Source organism: Spinacia oleracea, chromosome 2 (genome assembly GCF_020520425.1).
Source record: "Spinacia oleracea cultivar Varoflay chromosome 2, BTI_SOV_V1, whole genome shotgun sequence".
Classification (NCBI taxonomy): Eukaryota; Viridiplantae; Streptophyta; class Magnoliopsida; order Caryophyllales; family Amaranthaceae; genus Spinacia; species Spinacia oleracea.
The window spans coordinates 3,924,666-3,945,843 of record NC_079488.1 but is presented as its reverse complement, the minus strand read 5'-3'; the positions used below and the strand labels follow the sequence as shown (position 1 = coordinate 3,945,843).

The 21,178-nt window shown below is 35.7% G+C and overlaps 2 protein-coding genes across 3 annotated transcripts; one reads left to right on the top strand and one right to left on the bottom strand.

Moving 5' to 3' along the window:
- Positions 1-44: 44 nt before the first annotated feature.
- On the bottom strand, positions 45-10,898 carry LOC110775854 (conserved oligomeric Golgi complex subunit 8). Of its 2 annotated transcripts, XR_002529889.2 has the most exons (13): positions 10,602-10,898; positions 10,372-10,524; positions 7,101-7,249; positions 6,305-6,382; positions 6,087-6,180; positions 5,866-5,940; positions 5,418-5,714; positions 4,036-4,103; positions 3,889-3,943; positions 3,576-3,708; positions 1,654-1,838; positions 618-1,038; positions 45-220 (listed from the first exon to the last, which is right to left on the bottom strand). XR_002529889.2 is itself a non-coding variant. In XM_021980448.2 (12 exons), the coding sequence occupies exons 1-12, from the start codon at positions 10,731-10,733 to the stop codon at positions 709-711; spliced, it is 1,749 nt and encodes a 582-aa protein (XP_021836140.1). In that variant the 5' UTR covers positions 10,734-10,869; the 3' UTR covers positions 45-708. The 2 variants fall into 2 exon arrangements, 1 of the variants encoding a protein (XP_021836140.1); XM_021980448.2 differs by having other exon boundaries at positions 45-1,038; positions 10,602-10,869.
- Positions 10,899-12,345: 1,447 nt separating this feature from the next.
- LOC110775856 (THO complex subunit 3) lies at positions 12,346-20,926 on the top strand. The gene is made up of 12 exons (XM_021980450.2): positions 12,346-12,497; positions 12,663-12,758; positions 12,873-12,968; positions 15,215-15,344; positions 16,881-16,972; positions 17,211-17,279; positions 18,035-18,092; positions 18,182-18,281; positions 19,356-19,442; positions 19,524-19,602; positions 19,998-20,130; positions 20,541-20,926. Exons 2-12 carry the CDS (start codon positions 12,678-12,680, stop codon positions 20,573-20,575), a joined length of 960 nt encoding a protein of 319 aa, XP_021836142.2. The 5' UTR covers positions 12,346-12,497; positions 12,663-12,677; the 3' UTR covers positions 20,576-20,926.
- Positions 20,927-21,178: the final 252 nt, after the last annotated feature.

Here is a 21,178-nt window from a genome sequence, read left to right as displayed (position 1 = left end):
TTTTGCAATTGATGCATATATATTCTCACTGCCATGTCTAGCAGTACGTTTTAACACTCATCAGATATATATATATAACACCATGTCTGTCAATACACTGCTGCGAACAAAAATTGTCACACAATCATACCATATCAAGGCTCAAATGTACAGACCAAGTATTTTGTTTAGTTCAGCCTCGCCCAAAAAAAAAATGTACAATACATCTTCCAAAATCCACCTGAAAACATACAAAAATTTAATTATGTGTTGTATACCTAATTGCCAAAAACCTAATTTACAATAGATATATAAAAAAAAAAAAAAAAAAGAAAAAAAAAGAAAGAGAACAAAAAAAAATCTACTTTACAAACAAACCGAGCTTGAACAAAATTTTGAGCTCGGTTGAAAGCTCAAGCTCAAACTCGCCTGAATTAAATGAACATGAACAGGGTAGTACTCGGCTCAACTTGGCTCGTTTGCACCCCTAACGTCAATAGACCTGAGAATTGTAATACTATTCCCTTTTCCCGTCATCTCTATAGAGCTCAAACTCGAACGTACAATAATAATCTATTTATTTTCCCATTTCATTATAATTAAATTGGTTGCTAAATACGAAGTATTTTTCTTCTTACCATGAGGACAGATTCAAATCTGAATAGAAACACAGATTTCTGATGACACGAGCCATCTCTCAACTTATCAGCAATATCCGAACCAATCACGCTACTTCACTTCATGTATCACTCCATCTACTACTCCGTCTTTCCCATCATCAGCCTTCAAATCTTCACTCTTCTGCTCGTTTTCATCTACATTAGCATTATCCTCTTTTTGTTCATTTTCAGGGATAACCCCGTTTTCTACCATAGACGAACTCCCATTTTCCAATATGTTTTGTGTATCTGTACTTTGTGCTCGCCTAGGGATCTCTCTTGATGATGACACGGATAACAAACGGGTTAACCCATCGAATGAACCCTTGGCATCCATAATAAGTACACTGCCACTGGGATAACAACGACCAAAACAAGTTGCACAATGGGGGAAAGCAACCTGATATAAGACATATAATGAATGCAACATGTTATTTATTTGACATCGATCATTTATAGTTTTGTTAATTGTTATGGGAAAGACGGTTACAAACCACTACCTGTATTTTCTTTTCTTTTTTCCAGTAATTTTTCCAATTTCTAGATGCATATTACAACTTTATCAAATTGTAACTAAGGTATCACTGTCAGTTTCCATTTTTTGGTTTTGTAAGTCATATAATTTAGATTGAGTCATGAACTAAAAATAGTCAAACATGTGATAATCATGTTGATTTTGAAAACTGAAAACAAACTACTTTTGTGTGGTTTTAGTTTTGTAAAAAAAAGAAAACTGGAAGCAAAAAACGATACCGAACGGGGCCTAATTTATTGGAGAGTGTTTGGGGTTGTTGTCGATTTTTTTTCCCAGCATTGTTGTGGATTTAGTATGTTGTTCATACTTCCTACAGTATATAAGTTGAAATAAGCAGTTAAAAATATTTAATTGCAAAATTGAAGTACCATTTACTTCCCAATAACTCTATGTTGGAATTGAAATTTTGGATATCAAATTATTAGTGTAATTTGCCAATAAGTAGTCAAAACAGAAACAGTGAAGAATACGAAATTTTACCTCCATGAATGCACGGCAAAGTGAGAAGAAAAGTGTGGATTCATTATTTCTAAGCATCCGTGTTTCATTATATCTCAACAACGAGTTATGAACAGCTTTGAGTCCGTTCGCCAATTCCTGAGCAAGAATATGTTTCAAGCTTATAGGAGCACAGGGACGTAGCTCATTCATTGCTGCTGACACACCTTCACGCACCAAGAGATGGTATATAAAGTCAGAATCAATCAGAAACCTGATCAAAGACACGAGGATAATCACCACAGATATATGCTAAAGAGCAGTTCCATACTCAGAAACTTCCTGAAGGCTAGGGGAAAAAATTATTGCAGTGTCAAATTGTTAAATTTTGCTTGTTTATTTTCTTAACATAACATTTTACTTCTCTTGCTTTGCGTTTCGCGAAAGGTTAACGGTTCATGTTAGCCGACCCCAAATCACTTTGGGACCAAGGCTTTGTTGTTGTTGTAGTGTCCTATTGTCAAAAAACCATATCATATTTGCTTTAGGTAAGCAATATACAGTATTGGCAGAAAAAGGTAAAACTTCAATTTGTTTTACACATGCCTAAACTGAGAAAATCAAAGTCACTATCTCATGTCAATGCATCTTCATTTGTCTGACAGTAGATAGATCACACTTTACATTAACTGCTTCTAAATTCATTTAGGGTTCGTTTGGTTCAATTAACTGGAATGGAATGGAATGGTGTGAAACCTCATAACAGGGAGGTATGGATTTAACTCGCCATACCAATATACTCCCTCCGTCCCAAATTAGTCATTACACCTAGCTTTGCACAAAGTTTTAGGTTATAAGTGAATGTTCGGTTATCAATTGTTATTTTATTGAAAAAGTAGATGTGATAGGAGTTAGTGGGGTATTTTTTTAATTGAATGAGAGAGAGTGTGGGGACAAAAAAAAAATAGTTGGAAGAGAGAGACAATATAATAATTGTGGAGTCATTCCTAATTTAGAAGTGTAACAACTAATTTGGGACGGACGAAAAAGGAAAGTGTAACAAGTAATCTGGGACGGAGGGAGTATTACGTTTGGATCAATTATAGAATGGATTTTATAATGCATTCCTATTTGTTTGGTTCAATCTTTGAATGGGCTTTCTATCAACTTTTATATTACAGGATATTTTATTGACCCATAATACATATCTATTTTATTTTATTTTTTAAAAAAAGAAACTATTCTATATATGCACTACTAAAAATCAAATAAATTTTTAGTGCATCGATACTTCGGTACTAAAGAAAGAACAATAGAAGCTGCTTACTACACTATTGCCAATTTGTTGAGGCATAAAAATAAGCGCAGCAAAAGTACATAAGCACTTCATAAGTAATTACATGAACTAATTAATCAAAACAAACACACAAGTACTTCACAAGTCAGTAGATGAACAAATTTATTTGGGAGCATTTAAGTGCAAAGGTATTGACCATGGAAACATGAAAGTTGAATCGAAGAATCAATTGGGTACTCTGTAACATATACTGTATATGGAAACATGAAGCAAAGTTGAATCGAAGAATCAATTAGGTACTCTGTAACATATACAGTATATGGCTAGAATTGACTTTTTCTCTTTGATAGTCTAGATTAGGGTTTGAATCCAGGGAGGAATGGTGTTAGAATCTTAGGGGGAAAGGGGAGTATGATATTCTAGGGGATTGGGGGAGTAGGAAACCCCTTGGTGTCAATCTCCATAGCCAAAAAGCCCAACTAAACACTAGAATGGAATGAAGTCCAATCCATTACATTGAAACCAAACACCCCCTTAGTACTCACATATGGTTAATAATAACCCCTGAAACAAATTCCGTTTCACACGTAATAGACCCATAAAATCTTGTTTTTTTTTTAAAATATTGCATGTTAAACTTCTTGCATATATAACAGAAAAAACTCACCATTTATAAATACAGCAAGGGGTGGATGCTCCATCAAATAAGAAGGCGGAGTCACATCCTCTTGACTTTCTTCACCGGCAGTACTGCCTGAATACCCAACTGCTTGCACCCAGCGGTGTGAATCCAGGACAAGCTGGAAAGTAGTTTAAGAGTTAAAAGCAATGATTAAAGAAAAACGCTGTACTGTAATATCAAAAGAAGAGGTCAGGACTCCACGAAATAAGCAGTTCATTGAAGACTGGAGAGGATGCTAAGTGAAACATTCAAATAATTGTCCTAGAACTAAATTTCTGAACTCAGCAACATGTGTTACCTGAAAATTCTCAACAGCAGTAGCAACATTCTTTGCAAATAAGTTGAGAACTGCCCTGGAAAGAAGAGAACAAATGCATTTAGTTGGCAAGATACATATACTTCGGTAGTTCTAGCATCAAACTTCAAATCCATAAAAATTCCTTACTCTTCAAATAGTGATGGAAGCAGACCTCGATAATCCAGGCCAACCCAACCAAGCCCCATTGCCCAGTGCTGTCACAAAGCAGAAAGTCTAGCATCAACTTCAGAATTAGAGGATACAAAGATCGTTTTATGAAGCACTCAGTAATTATAAATTTCAAAAGTAAAAAAGAAATCAGATGCCAGCTAGTAGTACATTTCAAAAAATGAAGAGAAATCAGATGCAGCTAGTTGCCATTTAGAGTAGCTAGTTGTCATTTGAAGCAGCTAGTGCCTCAAGTGCTTCCGCAGCCATCATATACATTCCCATATGGCTATATGGGCTGTATCATTGCTATTTGTTGTAGAAACTACGCTACTTGTAGCATACAGTGCATGCCTTTTTGACGACCTTTTCTGTGTACTTTTGATAGAGTGTTTCAGTTTTCACAAAAGATCCAAATATTATGATACTAGAAAACCCCATGAACCCTACTAATACACCACATACGTCATTTATGGATTCCATTTCAACAAACCTTCAAACGAAAAAGGGATTTATTTTTCCCTCTTGGCAAGAAAGCACTAAGCTAACCCATCCAATGCAAATGTAAATTTTGGGCTGTAAGTCTAATTATATTTTTCTTTGACCAGTATTACAGGAGATGAAGATCCAAGTCTGATCATGCAAATTAAAACCAGATTGAGTGATGTCTTAATGGCTATGCAAAGTAATGTGCTTTGTTTTCTTTGTCCCTCACTTCCAATAAAATGAAATTTACTAAAAGAAGAGCAGAACCAGGCAAATATGGGTCCCCTGAGAGTTCAAAACCTCCAGTACCAGTGACTAACAGAATAGAATTCACAACTCATTTTGGCAATAGAATAGAACTACGAATCATTTTAGTAATAGAAAAGAATTCACGACTCATTTAGGTAAGCAGTAATAAATGACAATAATAATGGTAATTAGTTAATATGTAATTTTGTAAAAGAAAAAAGTCCCAAGTCAGTGACCATGGTATTGCTTGTCCACCCCGAGATGTCTCTTTATTCTTGGAAGCAGTTAAAGAAATTTATGAAGGAAAACACATGATTAACGGTGGACTTACATAATTATTGAGATTGATATAAGATTTTTCAAAAACAAATATTCATTACCATTTCGCCTACTAACATGCCAAGGTCTGATACACATGGTCTAGTTGTGCAGCCTACAGCTTCTAGGAAATAGACAATTTATTTGAAATATAAGGGCAAACTCAAACACAGGCTCTCGCTAACTAAATAAACATTTTCATCGGTTTACAGGTAGAAGTTTTCGGTTAGTCAGTGAGGAAAGGCACATAAAAATCTTTCATCTCTTTATTGTACACAAAAACCAAGACCAAACATAAAATCACTTACCATGCACTGATCAAGGATGTTTGACAAAGACCCTCCTTCAGTTATTTTGGGAAGCATAACCTTAAGCATTCTAAGGTGAGATGTAATTTGATGCATAGCCCAGCTAAAGAGAAGCCCACCATCATAGTTTTCTTCACTTCCAGACGTGTCATCAGCAAATATGGCTCGGTATTGGTTGACAACATCAAATAAATGCATCCTGTGACAGTTGACCATTCCCCTCAAGTATTCATACGGATTTCTTTGGTCTAAATCATCAAGGGTTCCAGTGATCCATGCCTCTCTACATCTCAAGAACTGTATCAAACAAACTACAAAGTCATATATCACCAATAAGCAGCAAAAAATCATGAAAGTCTATATAGGGAGCGAAAAGACACCTGATTATACTATACTAATTACTGAATAGCTTTCTACCAAATATGCAAGCTATTAAAATAAGTCTGACCTGCAAGCGCATTTCATATTCGCTAAAGACACCTATTCGGCGTAAATATCCAATGATTCGAAGACACTCTGGCAACTGCAGTGTAAAACATGTTAAGTTGAAATGGCTGTGGTTTCCTGGCAGGTTCAAAATTACTGGAAAGCAGTATGAAAGCACTATGAATCATAGTTAGAACATGCATCCTCTGTACAAGAAAACCATTTTGGCACATTTATTTGTACCTGAATATTTGATCTAAGCTTCTGGAGAAGCTGTGAAAGCATAGATTGAGTTGTTTCCTTAACCTCAGCAGCCAAAGCCTGGATGACAGGGATCCTTTATAAAAGATAAAGAACACAATAACATCATGTTGAATATCAGTAAGATTCTCTAAACAGCTCAACTGTGACAATGCAAAGACATACTGGTGCAGAACGAAAACTAGGAGCGTAATTCTCACTTTGGGTGCATGGTGCATAGCTTACTAACAAAAGCTTCCAAGTCAAGAGCTTCATCATAATTCCCGTTCCTCACACATCTGAACATAAAAGATGATTCACATTAATTAACAATGGCCTCAGCACCTCACCCGAAAATTAAAGCAGGGAAAGCATCCAGATTTTTTCATTGATGACTAAAAATTAACGTTTCGTAGTTTAAAAAGCCTACAGTATAAGATAAACACCGGATACTTGAACGAAAGACACAAATTGTTCAGAATAGACAGCAGTGCCAACTTAAAGTAACCCGCAAGCATGAAACAATATTAATCACACGAAATATAAAACACCAGAATACTTATTTCAGCAGAAGATTTTGAAAAACTAATAAATACGAAATCATAGGATCCTCAACCTACTGCTACTGCACTATTAAATTTGGCTTCTGGTTCAATTGTCATAATACATTAGACTGATTAGAAGCCACTATGAAATACTAACCAAACATGGCTCGTGTTCAATGTTCAATCCAAATAAAGGAACCCTTTAGTTCAGAGATTTTTCTTTTCCTAGACTCATATTTCTAAGAAAAAGAAAAAGATGAAAAGGGACAAAAAAAAACATAAAAACATACAGTTAAGAGAAACTACAAGTCTACAACTGGAAGTGATGTTTTCTAACATATGCTGTTTTCTGGGGGCAATTAACCATTTTCTATTCTTGCCCTAAATTCACATATCTAGTAAAAAGCTGTTTATAATAAGCTCTTTGGGTACCCTCAAGGATAACTACGGTTACCACTTTATAGCCACATACGTGTCCATAAGCTGAGGAATTTCGAGTAAGTCCAACAAAGTACTGTGATTTGCCAGCAATGTTTGGTTCATTTTCCTCTTCTCCAGAATCTGTTCAGCTGACTCAATGAACTCAGTGCAACCAGATGTCAGCTTAGGGACTTCATCTATCTGCAACAAATATTAAAAGTATATTCATCTCTAAACCATAATCCAAAAATTAATGATCAGTTTACAATGTCAAAGTTGTCCAATATCATTAAAGAACTTCAAAGCACTAAAAGTTGCACACAGCTTCTTAACTAAACCATATGCATTAAAATATGTCCACACAAGTACACAACCACATACTAGGTTTCTGGGAAATTAAGATAAAAGAGCACGGGAATAATTAGTGAGGATAGGCCCAACCGCCCAATACTGATGATAAAGCAAAGATCATTCATTCCACGAGATATTTGAAATGAAAGGAGAAGATGCACTCCTATGGTGCCTCACGCCTCTGGCTTTGTGGTAGATCAAAGTCATCAAACAAAAGAATGGGTAAAAAGTACTTGCATGCTAGAGCTCACATACCATTATTTCAGATGCAAATAGTGGGTGCACCAACAGGTTCTGAGAAATCACTGAAACCATCTAAGCATGAAACAATTAGTCAACCATAATACCTAGTTCAAAGACAATGTTCTTTCTACAGCGAATAACTGTACAAATAGCAATCGCCAAACATTCATGGCATATTGTTCCAAAAACCCTAAGTGCTTCAAAGTTATGCATGACCAGGGACTTGTTGAATGTAAAGGCTTGTGCCACCCAATATATATGAAGTATTATAAAGTTAGAAGACAGGTTGCACAAATTTTCATGCCTCGAGCGTTCACTGCATCCGAATCGCCCCTATGATCAACCTTATGCTCATTCATGAATCCTCCAAATTCAAAACAGAGTCTCATAACAATAAATTGTGCTAACTTCAACCTCTTGCTCATTGGAAAATCCTCCACATTCAAAAGAGAGTCTCATAATAACATGATTTTCCCCCCCCCCCCCCCCATATACTAAGAAAGTATGATAACATTTTGATAAACTTCTCCACTTCTCGAGTTCGCTATTCATTTCAAATTTTCAACTGGGTAACAACTAAAAAAAAGAAATAAACTTAAGAAAACAGTAGTTGAGCCCATTAGCATGTTAAAACCAGCAACTTACTTCTACGTTCTACCCAATTAAACGCAATTAAATACGCAATTTATATAAATGTGTGATGTCAACATTGGTGCCCAAGTCTAAGTGACACTAGAAATAATAAATCAAGCCCAACAGGCCAACACTTCGGATGAGGCAAGGGACAGGTGTTAGGCACTACGGTAAGCCCACACCAGATAAACCCAAGTGCCTAAATCTAAACTATGTTCAAAACTGCACAAGAGTCTGCTCAGAGCAACATTGCTGACCACACAAAAGTTTATAACTTACAAAAAAGAGGAATAAGAACATATTTTGAACCTAAAATGAAAAAGGACTTATCAAAATCATAAAATTTGGTGAATTGAGAATTTGAGATATAGATTAATGTTGAATCATCAAATTTCAGTAACACACTTAACTTAGACCCATCATTGCAATTCATCGTGATCAAAACCAGAAGATTTGAACTTAAAACTAATATATGTACGCAATCGAAAATGAAGGTTTACTTCATTGCCGAATAGTATAAGCTATGAACTAAAATCTAGTTTTTGTTTTCGCAACAAATCATCAACATTGTTCAATGCATGTTCGCATTATGCTCTTGTGTGTAGGATCTAATTCGCAAACTTGTTCAAAGCAACAACAGCATCTAAAAGAAATCATCAACATTCTTCAATGTCTTGCCAAAGAAAAACATTGTTCAAGAAGATTTGAACTTCAAGCTAATATAAGTACGCAATCGAAAATGAAGTTTACTTCATTGCCGAATAGTATAAGCTATGAACTAAACAAATCATCAACATAGTTCAACGCATGTTCGCATCATGCTCTTGCGTGTAGGATCTAATTCGTAAACTTGTTCAAAGCAACAACAACATCTAAAAGAAATCATCAAAATTGTTCAATGTCTTGCCAAAAAAAACATTGTTCAGAAGATTTGAACTTCAACCTAATATATGAACGCAATCGAAAATGACGTTTACTTCATTGCGGAATAGTACTCCCTCCGTTTCTTTTTGTTGTATCCGTTTCTATTTTAAGCGTTTCATATTGTTGTATCCATTTAGAATCTATTCTATTTTTGGGCATACATTTTATCCTAAAATACCCTTACATTTCTATCTAATTACCAAAATACCTAAAGATTCTACCCATATTTACACCTAATTTTCCCCACCCATAATATTTAATTCTTTTCCCTTCCCCATATACCCACTCTCTCACCTCCTTTATCACCCATCATTATCACTCCTCTCTCTTACCTTATTTCTTTATTATTTTCTCACTCCTTTATTTATTATAATCTCTTACACCCAATCATTTCTCTTACACCCAATCATTACACTTATACCCATACAAACCAATATTCCAATTTTCTTAAAAACCACACCAGATTCCAAATGGATACATCAAAAAGAAATGGAGGGAGTATAAGCTATGAACTAAAATCTAGTTTTTGATTTTGCAACAAATCATCAACATTGTTCAACGCATGTTCGCATCATGCTCTTGCGTGTAGGATCTAATTCGCAAACTTGTTCAAAGCAACAACAGCATCTAAAAGAAATCATCAACATTGTTCAATGTCTTGCCAAAAAAAAAACATTGTTCAGAAGATTTGAACTTCAAGCTAATATATGTACGCAATCGAAAATGAAATTTACTTTATTGCCAAATAGTATAAGCTATGAACTAAAATCTAGTTTTTGATGTTGCAACAAATCATCAACATTGTTCAACGCATGTTCGCATTATGCTCTTGCGTGTAGGATCTAATTCGCAAACTTGTTCAAAGCAACAACAGCATCTAAAAGAAATCATCAACATTTGTTCAATGTCTTGCCAAAAAAAAACATTGTTCAAGAAGATTTGAACTTCAAGCTAATATATGTACGCAATCGAAAATGAAGTTTACTTCATTGCCGAATAGTATAAGCTATGAACTAAAATCTAGTTTTTAATTTTGCAACAAATCATCAACATTGTTCAACGCATGTTCGCATCATGCTCTTACATGTAGAATCTAATTCGCAAACATTGTTCAAAGCAACAACAGAATCTAAAAGAAATGAAGCAGCTAGAAGATGAGATCAATTAATTACCAGAGATTCAAGATGATTATCAATGGAAGAAACCTCTTCTCGAATGGAAACTAAAGCATCCGCTGCAGATATAAAAGAGCGGTAATTCGACACCGCAACTTCCTGCATCTGCCGCCGTATCCTATCCGCATCGACTCGAAGAAGCTCCGGTTCCTGCCCGAAAATGACAAAATTTCAGACCTAACTTCAGAAATTGAAGAAAGAAGAAAGAGAATTTGATGGAGAGATACCTTGTGGAGGCGATCAAGGGTGAAAGAGAGAAGCTCGGAGACGTAAGGTTGTTGAGAGATTGAAGCGAGAGGGATGAGACCTGCGACTTGTTCGCCATTTTCGTTTGAGTTTGATGATGATGATGACTCCATTGATGGATTTTCTCTCTCCTCGATCTTGAGCTGGACTTCAATGGCGAAAGGGGTGCAGGATTGTGATCAGTGTGAGTGGGAGAAGAGAGAAGAGTCAGATCCAAATTAGTACTTCATTTTTTTTTATAGAGGTTTACCGGATTTTGTTTGGGTGATTTAACGGTTATTGGTAAATATTACTGCAAATTATATGGCATAGTGATAAAATAATAGATCCGATCAAAATACAGGCCGGGCAGGATTCGGATCGGGACATTAAAAATCTGTCATATGTCGGGCCGGGCCGAGATTTGGGGCGGTTTTTTGTGCCCAAAACCGCTATTTTCGGGCTTATGATATTGGGATTTTCGGGCCGTCATGTCAAATTTATAACTAAAAATGTAGTTTTATGTTGTCCAAATCCCGTTAAATTTTTAAAATTTCAAGGCGGGCCTAGCCCAAAAATTGGGCATAAAAATTATGTCCAATCCCCCAAATTTCGGGTCGGGCTCATATTGATAGGTCTATGGTAAATCATATACTACACTTTCAAAACTCAATTTTAAATTGTAATATCCGAAACTTAAAATTCAACTAATTATTTCTATTTGTTTTATTTAGCTTAAAATCATTTTAAATTCTAATTTTAGACTTTAATTTGATTAACTAATTTTTTTTTTGACATGAAAATTTAAATATCTTAAAATAATAAAATTAATTTTCAGATTTTAGAATTTAATTAGGGAAAGTATTATGATGTAAAATACAACTATTTATTCGGATTTCTAAAGCATAAAAAGAGTAAAATAAATTCGAAAAATTATTCAATAAATCAAAGTTACTAAATTTCCCTTATTTCACATAAGAAGCCTTCTTCTTCACGTCACTTTGGTCATGGGAGTCAAAACTTCACTTTCTACTTGTCATCACCATAATTCATATCAAAATGACTCATCATCTCCATGGACACTAATCAGAATTGCAATACCTTAGTCATCAACATAATATCTCCTAAAAACTGGCTGAAATCAGGCCACCTCCTACTTGTTTGCTCCCTACTCTCATTGGACAAAAGGAGAAAGACCTATAGGAACGTTTCGTATACATGAATGCATCTCCAACCAAAGAAAGAACTCATTGATTTGCTGCAAAAAGCCTCATGCCCAGATCAAAATAAAAAAGAAGGCCTCTTTTGTGTTAGGCAAATGGAAAGATTTCGTAGCTAGGAAGGAAAGCTTGGAATTGGCTCAAATTATGCAAATAGCTTAAGAACCTCTATGAGTAAGACGAAAACTGTTTTAAGAGCTACTAACTAGTGAGCATAATTAGTGAAAGAAATTTCTGAATTCTTTTTGCATTTGTCATTCAACCAAATATCACTTTATTACTAAAATCATAATTTTCAAACGTCTATAAATTATAATATTGATGCCTTAATTAGGGAACAAGGGCGATAAGTCGATAACGGACTACGGTTTGTAGACAGCTCGAATTAAACGGGTTACTAGTTGAAATAATTCGGACTATAAGCGTTTTGGGTTGAAGCAGTTCGGATTGAAGCTAATCCAGTCATTAACGGGTTTTAGATCCATTCGATTTAGGTTTGAAACGGATCGGATTACTGCGTAACGGTTTGTTATCGGGTTTCTTCCTAGCTCTCCCAAGCTTCAATTTCGTGATTCCCTCCTATAGTTTATTCCACTCGCTCTCTCTTATCAGTCTTTAGAACTCATACCTCGCACCTCCCATCAAAGTAAAAATCGTTCAATTCACAAGCAATTTCAGGTTCATTTTCTGTTTTTTCCCTTTCTACTATTTTTTTAAAATTTTTTTTAAATTTTTTTTTGGTTCTGGGGTTTTCATTTCTTCTTCTGGGTACTTCTTATTTGTTCCAAAATCTAACAATATGTAATGAACTGTATAATTTCTGTTCTGGGTATGAAAAAATAGTGGGAACTTATTCTAATGGCGGAGCAGAAAACTGAGGAAGCAACACACCCATTTAAGAATCTATGCAGCAGAGAATACCAGGGTCACAAAAAGAAGGTATTTGATTTTTAGCCCTTTTTTATTTTGATTTCTTTGATGCCTTTTCATTAGAGTTTAATCTTTGTTTTGTCCAATTTCCCACAAATATTTCAACCAATGTACTGTAAACAGGTGCATTCAGTGGCTTGGAATTGTACGGGGACGAAGCTCGCTTCAGGATCGGTTGATCAAACGGCTCGAGTTTGGCACATTGAACCTCATAGTCATGTAAGCTTTAATTCTATCTACTCTACAATCATCTTATTTGATATTTGTGGATTCTTGCTGGAATTGATTGGAACTGTTTTGTGTGGTTTGTTAATTAGTTTTGAGATGTAATTGGTTGGAGATTAGAATGCATATGTTCCCCAAATGGGCAGATCAATCGCTGGTGTTTGTGTTTGTTGAATTGGATTTTCAAACTGATCTTTTAGTGACCAAATCATTTAGGTCTAAGTTGTGTAGATAGCAAAGGAATGCCTAGTTTCCCAGCTGAGGAGGGAAACGGTTCAATTAGAAATGAATGTTTGAATTTGACTAGTTGTAGTTTAATGTTGTTGCTCAAGCTGCTAGTGTCGAAAATTCGTTCGTTGAAACTCTCTTTCAGCTAATTGAGAGTAGAATAAGTATTAATAAACTGTGGCTTATGATACAATCTTATGCACTTTAGTTTGTGAGATGATAAGTGTACTTTCCTTTATCATTTCCTCAATGTTCTCGTAGTGTCAATGTCTACACAAAGCAAAGCAGCTATTAGATCTATGGGTTAGGGAGACCTGATGGAATATTGTGTGAATATTGTATTGTGTGTAGTTTATTCTAGTTTCAGAACATCCAAATTTATGGATACAATTGTCAAGTATTATCCTCCAATACTCTTCTTACCAGTGTTGTGTTTTAGTTACAGGTTTATAGCTTAAGCTAACCCAGTGATATTCTAAGACAGATTTGTTAGCTTCAGATTCTTTTACCTTGAAACGTGCTATAAGTTTATGGTTTCTAGAAAGAGGACATTAAGAAAATTGAGGTTTCTCATTTCCATTTGACAATAGGAGAGTATGGCTGTATGGAAGCTGTTGAGGAAGGCTGTAATAGGCTGGAAATTCAGAAATGTGAAAAGGAGGAAATAGAAGAGAATATAGGTTTGGTAGATGATTGCAATGTTGCGCAATTATATCATCAATAATGGTGTGTTTATAATCCAAGCTTTGAAGTTGCTGGACACTGACAAAAGATAAGAAAAAAAACAAGTGAAATAAAACTCACCAACTTTCATCATGGTTTCTTTCTTCATAAACTCCTTTATTTATAGACTAGCTAATATGGATACCCCTCTTCTTGTTGCTCAAGCTACCTCTAAATTAATTATAATGGCACATTCCTAATATGCCCTTCCGTTATACCCGCTGCATCACAAAGGCATTGTGATATCCTAAGGTTTCAGGCAGTCATACATCTGAGATTAAGGTCCTCAATTCCGAACTATTGGCAGCTGGGAAGAAGACTGGAGGGTGGTTCAACTACTGTATGATTTCCATCACGGATGTAGTTATGAACTTATGATATCCCCCCATCTTATTAATCCAGATACAAAGTACTTCAATCTTTACCTAGACAATCCAACCACCATCATGGATTGTGCCTGGAAAGATGTAGTTTTCCCATTAGTTAAGTACTCAACTAACACTTAGATTATGGCTTTGTTTGTCACTACTTGGCTTTGCCTTACCTAGCTTAAAGTTAAAAGGCCACTTGAAAGATCCCAGAAAAGCTGCTAGCTAAAAGTCTGGCATTACCAGTTCTTAACTTTTGTTCACGTGCTCTTGGCCAGCTTGTGTCATTGTGAGATTCATGGTTTTCCTATTAAATATTTTTGGGTTCCATTAGGGAGTAATCCTAAGATGGTTTTTTCCTGGAATTTGGTGATTGAGGTTGGATAGGTTTTGGGGGGGGGGGGGGGGGGGGGACTTTTTCTCTCTTTTTTTTTGTTATCCTCATTTTATTCCCCTTGTAAAAATAGGTTCAAGACTTTCAACTAATCACAAAAAAAAAAAATTAAATTTTGCCGCCCTTATGTGATCTAAATGGTCAAAACATGTATTGCAAATAGTCGAAATGTAAAAGCCAAATCTGGACGGAGGGATTACCTGTTTTGATATCACATGTCTATTGTAATGTGCTTGGATTTCTGTAGTCCTATTTATAGATGACATAAAAACTTGGTTTTTTGAGTTTCTAACGAAATCTTCATTTACTGCATGTTCTTCAATGAGGTAAGGTTTATGGTCCACGAAACCATGTCGATAATCTTGATATAGAAAAATTAATTACCTAGCTTGTACAGTTTTATATTAATTACAAAAATATGTCAAGTGCTATCACATCTGAATTAAATCTCTTATTGTATTCTTAGGTTTGTGCTAATGAGTGTTTCTTGGTTTAATACCCATTATCCTTTGGAATATCTGCTGCAGGGCAAGGCAAAAGATACTGAATTTAAGGGGCACACTGATAGTGTGGACCAGCTCTGTTGGGATCCCAAACACGCAGATCTACTTGCAACAGCATCAGGGGATAAAACAGTTCGTTTGTGGGATGTTCGTAGTAAGTCAAGATGAATCTCGATGCTTACAGTGCGGAAAAAGTAATAAGTTATATATGGCATGAAGTCCCTCACTGTCTCATTTATAACTATTTTTCATCATGAAAATTTTCCTTCTCAGTTTCACGACTCTCACCCAATGCCACTCATGATGAATGTCTATCTGTCTTTGATTATCTCAATGATGTTAAATTGTTAATGACTTCTCTATGCAGACACTTTCAACAGAGTTGAAAGATCAGTGGCAGACAATTTTGTGCCTTTTGGTTAAAATGGCCTAAATCACCAGACAATTTTTATTAATTGAGAAAATATTACAATCCATGTGTTTTCAGTGTTAGATGATAGAGTACCTATCCAAGAATGGAAACGCCAATACTGCCAATTCAATTCCAATTTTTTTTCATATAACATTGTGTAGACAGTATATAGCAGCAAGTTGGTCTTATTTCCTAATAGAACCAAAACTCTCCTAATAATTGCAATAAAGTTCTATGACCTGTTGAGGCTGCTAGCCTAATCAAGTTACCCCTATGTATACCTAATAAATAGAAGAAGTGTCCAAGGTTCTCTCACAATCGCATCCCTGAACTATTCGGTGCAATTGATTTAAATTCCAATTACGTCCCTTTCTTATCATCTGGGCCTTTTGGGGGAAGACAGTAAGACTATGTACGTGCATTATGACCGTCCTAGACCTTGTCATGGCCAGAACCTTGTCACTTTCTGATGTTTGTTCTTGTATCCTATCATTGCATCTCCAGCAAAACAAAGCCAAAATGATCAAACTACAGGTGGATCAAAACTTGCCTTTCAATACTTCCTATCCTCCCCCTCTTATTACTGATATATTATTGATTTTTTGTTGAAATTACTTTTTTCTTTGACAAATTTGGGCTTTTCTTTTGCGCAGCCCGCTATTACTATCACTGTTATTATTACTTCCCTACTACCTAATTACATTTAAAGAATGCTTTACTACTTCCGCTACTCCTAAAATATTACATTCTATTCCTATATACTGTCCGAGAAAATTATTACAGCGAATTCCTAGAGGAAAACCTCGTTGCCACCCTTTATTTTTAGTGCAAGAGTGTGTTCATCCTGATTTCCTGAACACTGCCGGCTGTGGGATTCGCAGTTTCACACTAGGTGATAATGAATGTGATGGTCTTACTGTGAATCTGCATGGAAACAGATTGATATTCCCTTATTAGCACCATCTACCCTTCTTCATCCATTTAACTAATCAGGGGATGATTCTGCATTTATTGGCAGGCCAAAATCTAGACCCATATGGGCTGTTTGCTTCTTCTACTTTTTTTTTCTTTTATCTTTAATTCCCTGTTGAATAACCACCAAATCTTACATTCCTCTTGAAAATAATACTTGGAGATTGTATAGCTGAACTCGTTTAAAGTAAAGATAAAATATGAGAACAGTGAATCATTCAAGTTTGCTTGGAAGCAGATATTCTTATAATTCCATTAGTTGATTGGGATGAGACTCTTTATCATGTTTGCTTTTGTGCTGTATAGGTGGGAAGTGCACACAGCAAGCAGAACTTAGTGGTGAAAATATCAACATTACATATAAACCTGATGGGGCACACATTGCTGTTGGAAACAGGGTATAATTTGCAATTTTCATGCTCGTTCTTGCTAAGGTCTTACTAAGTTTTTAGCCTTTTCTCTTTGTGCTCACTTTTAAATTGAATTTCACTTAATTCATGATTGGCACTTTTGGCAGCATATCTGCTTGGTGGCAGCAACATTTTGTGCTTGTTGTTGGATGATGCCTTTTCACACCTGACTTAGGTTCTGAGATGTTTAGCTCATTTTAACTCTATAAATGTTTCCTTCTTGTAGGATGATGAACTAACAATTCTGGATGTTAGAAAATTTAAGCCGATTCACAGGCGCAAGTTCAATTATGAGGTGAGTTCCGTTCTTCTTACTGCCAGTTCGTCTCTGTGCTCTTTATTTTCTAATGAATGTTTTGAATCATTGCTCGGTGATTCATGGGGATATGTGATTGGCTCATGGTTAAGTACTCGAAACACTTAGATATGGCTCTGTTTGGCATAACTAGCTGAAAGTAAAAAGGCAAGTTGAAAGCTAAATAGTTAGTTAATTGCAGAGAAGCTGCTAGCTAAAAGCCTAAAAGGTTGAAAAGGTCACAGGCTTTAAGGAAGTTCACCCATTGCCTCCTTTTTCTATGATGTTACTCGGACTCTTCATTCACCTCAAGTACCCATGTCGGATCCTCGACACCCAGACATGGGTATACCCAGTGACTCAGTCGGTTAGAATACGGGTTGGTGTTTTTCACCACTGGTGTTTTTCAGGATGGACCCGCTATGAACCTGACCCCCCACCCCCCCCCCCCCCCAAAACAATAGAAATTTTTTAGCGTGCAACTATGCATGGCGTTGTTTTCGTAATGTCCATGCATATATTTGTTTGAATTAACATGAAAGGTTCACCCTTTTTGGGGTATTATTTGCGAAAGAACTTCAATACTCACACAGTTGATTTTCACAATCCTCCCACAGAGAGAAATGATGGAAACTATCCTCTCGACTCTCAAGTTTTAAATAGTGGAGAGTAAAAGTCAATTAGGCAAGTGTAAAAATCAGCTCCAACATAGTTGTTCAATCACATAGTTGATCACAATGTTAACTTTTATGCAGGTAAATGAGATTGCATGGGACATGACTGGAGAGAAGTTCTTTCTGACAACTGGAAATGGTGAGATTAGTTTGTTTTATGTGGAATGTTTTTAAGTTTGCTGGTGTAGAATGGAAATGTCAATATCATTCATGTTTTTGCACATATAGGTACTGTCGAAGTCCTTGCATACCCCTCGTTGAAGGCACTTGACACCCTTACCGCTCACACTGCTGGTTGTTATTGCATTGCAATTGATCCACTAGGAAGGTATCCTGAATTCCGTCTGATTTTATTCATCCAGCATATTTATGTCTTTCACTTTCCATTGCTAGAAGATACGCAGAAACAGAAATTGATTTCTTGCTAAATCACTCAGCTCAAATGTGCGTGCTTTCCCTTTGCTTTCATTTTCTGTCCCTGACATTAGATCTGCAATATGGCTTTGGTCATTATTTTTGTGTGGACTGTGATAATAAATTAATAACGGTTTTGGCAACACTACTCGGTATTTCCTCATGATTATGTGCCTATGTGGTGCTATTGCTATCCTTGAACTAGTGGTCATCATCTCCATTTTGCTCCTAATATTGATGCATGTAGAGGTTTTATGTAACTCTTCTTGGTCTTCTGGTCAGCGATTACAAAAAATCATATCATTCATGTTTAATTGCAGCTTAAAAATTCTGCCCGTTAGGTCGGGTCGGATCAAACTTCGGCCCATTTTTGGGCCGGGGCAAATTTATGACTAAAATTTCAATTTTGAGTTGCCCAAAACCCGCCCCTAAAATATAAAATCGCACCGGGACCGAAAAACGGGCCTAAAGATTCTGCCCAAACTCGCTATTTTTCGGGCCGGACATGGCTTATGATGATCAGGTCTAGATGTCACAGACAAAAATTTAAATACTTCGTACAAGCATTACATTTTTCTTAAATAAAAATTATAAGCTAACTAACAGGCATCACCAGTTTCACCATCATTCTCATAATTGAAATTTAACATGCACATACTCAATAACACCTAAAATCTATAGGTCTTTTCATGTTCGGACAATAATGGAATGAATAAAAATTACTCAATATACCTGCATGCGCTTCTTATTCCTCCTGATTATGTGGCTATGTGGTGCTATTGCTATCCTGGAAGTAGTGTTATATTGGTAGCCATAGTGGTCATCATCTCCGTTTTGCTCCTAATTGATTCACTATTGATGCATATGTACCTCTTCTTTGTCTACTGGTCAGCAACTACAAAGAAGCACATCATTCATGTTTAATTGCAGCCTTTTCCACGTAGTAAATCAGAACAACTCTTGTTAATACATGTGGGGTTGATGGCAGATATTTTGCTGTTGGAAGCGCCGACTCGTTGGTCAGTCTTTGGGACATTAAAGAGATGCTATGTGTACGAACGTTTGTGAAACTCGAGTAAGACTGACTTGGATTTATCTTGATGTTTATATTTTTGGTGTTTCTGCGTTAGTCCTGTAACCTTTTTGATAACATCAGATGGCCTGTCCGAACAATAAGTTTCAATCACACTGGAGAGTATATTGCTTCAGCCAGTGAAGATTTATTTATTGATATAGTAAGTCCCCTAACTGAATATTCTTTTGCTCTTTTGCTTACATTTGAAACAAAACCTTACAAACCTACTCTGCAGTTCGGTATATAAGGGTGCGTTTTCTTCACCTGATTTTCACTTATTTTTTTCTGAACTTACCTGAACTTATATGAATTTATCTGAACTTATCAAAACTTATTTTAGTTATAAATTGTATTTGGTCAACTCTTTATTTTTCCAAAATAAGTGGAAATAAGGTAAACAGAACAGAACCTAACTCCTTGTCGTCAAACTAGCATTAAAAACCCCGTGATAACATTCACTGGATAATATGAATAGAGTTGCTTATGAAGAGCAGTCCTGTCCTGATTATAGGAAATCTTTGGTCTGATTGATCTGACATGAGTAACATTTTTCAGTCAAGTATTGAAACTGGACGATCCACCCACCAAATACCTTGTCGGGCAGCAATGAATAGTGTTGAATGGAATCCCAAGTCCAACTTGCTTGCATATGCTGGAGATGACAAAAACAAATACCAAACAGATGAAGGTGATAAGATTTCTGTCACTTGCACTTGAATTTGGTCATTTATTTATAGAATAATTGGTGCACTTTCCATAATCGGTCGTACTTTATTAATTGGTGCACTTTCCATTTATGGAAATTTCCCCTTATTTTATAATTTCCTTCTTATCCCAGGACCCCACTAGTAATATTTTATCATTTATTCCTTGTCTTTTCTTTCGTTTAAATACTTTAGTACCTCCACTATCTTTTATTACAATTGTTTATCTCCGTTTACCCCACTTATATTTTATTTTAATAAAATCAACTCACATTCATTAAACTCTGAGTCAAAGTGCACCAATTAAATTCTATACGGAGGGAGTATTTATGTAGCTTAATTTCTTTTGTTAGGACAATCTTTGAACACCCTTTTTTTAATTGAATTGTTGCAGGTGTTTTCCGCATATTTGGTTTCCAGAATGCTTAGTGTTTTGCAGATACGAGACACTGTTAGTTCATCAATCAAGTAATGTATTGACTACCAAAGTTGTCTAGGATTATATGAAAAGATAAAACAGGAGCTGTCGACGTGGTGGTCTGAGATCTTGCGGTAGAGGTGGCAAATGGATACTCGGTCAGAGTAAGGTCGTATACAGTTATAATTCTGTTTTTCAGGTCTGGTTCATTGTGGAATGTATCAACTATGAGTAGTTTATTTTATGATCAATCAATTTTAGTTGTTCTATTAGTTCCTGTATTGAATAATACTTAGTACTATATACAACATAGGAAAATTTGGTAATATTAATCCAACCTTTGGCCGATTTTCTTTTATTAAGTCCACCTACGACATATTTTTTAATAATCCCACCTTTACTACCCAACGACTTTTATTGGGCCTAACAGGTAATAAACTTGTTGTAGACGGTAATATGTCTCTACGTGGAAGTACCCTCTCTCGATATATTCAGTCATTATCATCAATTCATCACCATCTCGTTGACTTTTTCACCGATTTTCGATCACTTAAGCCCAATAAAAGTTGTTGGGTAGTAAAGGTTATTGGAGTATATAACATAGTATAGAACAT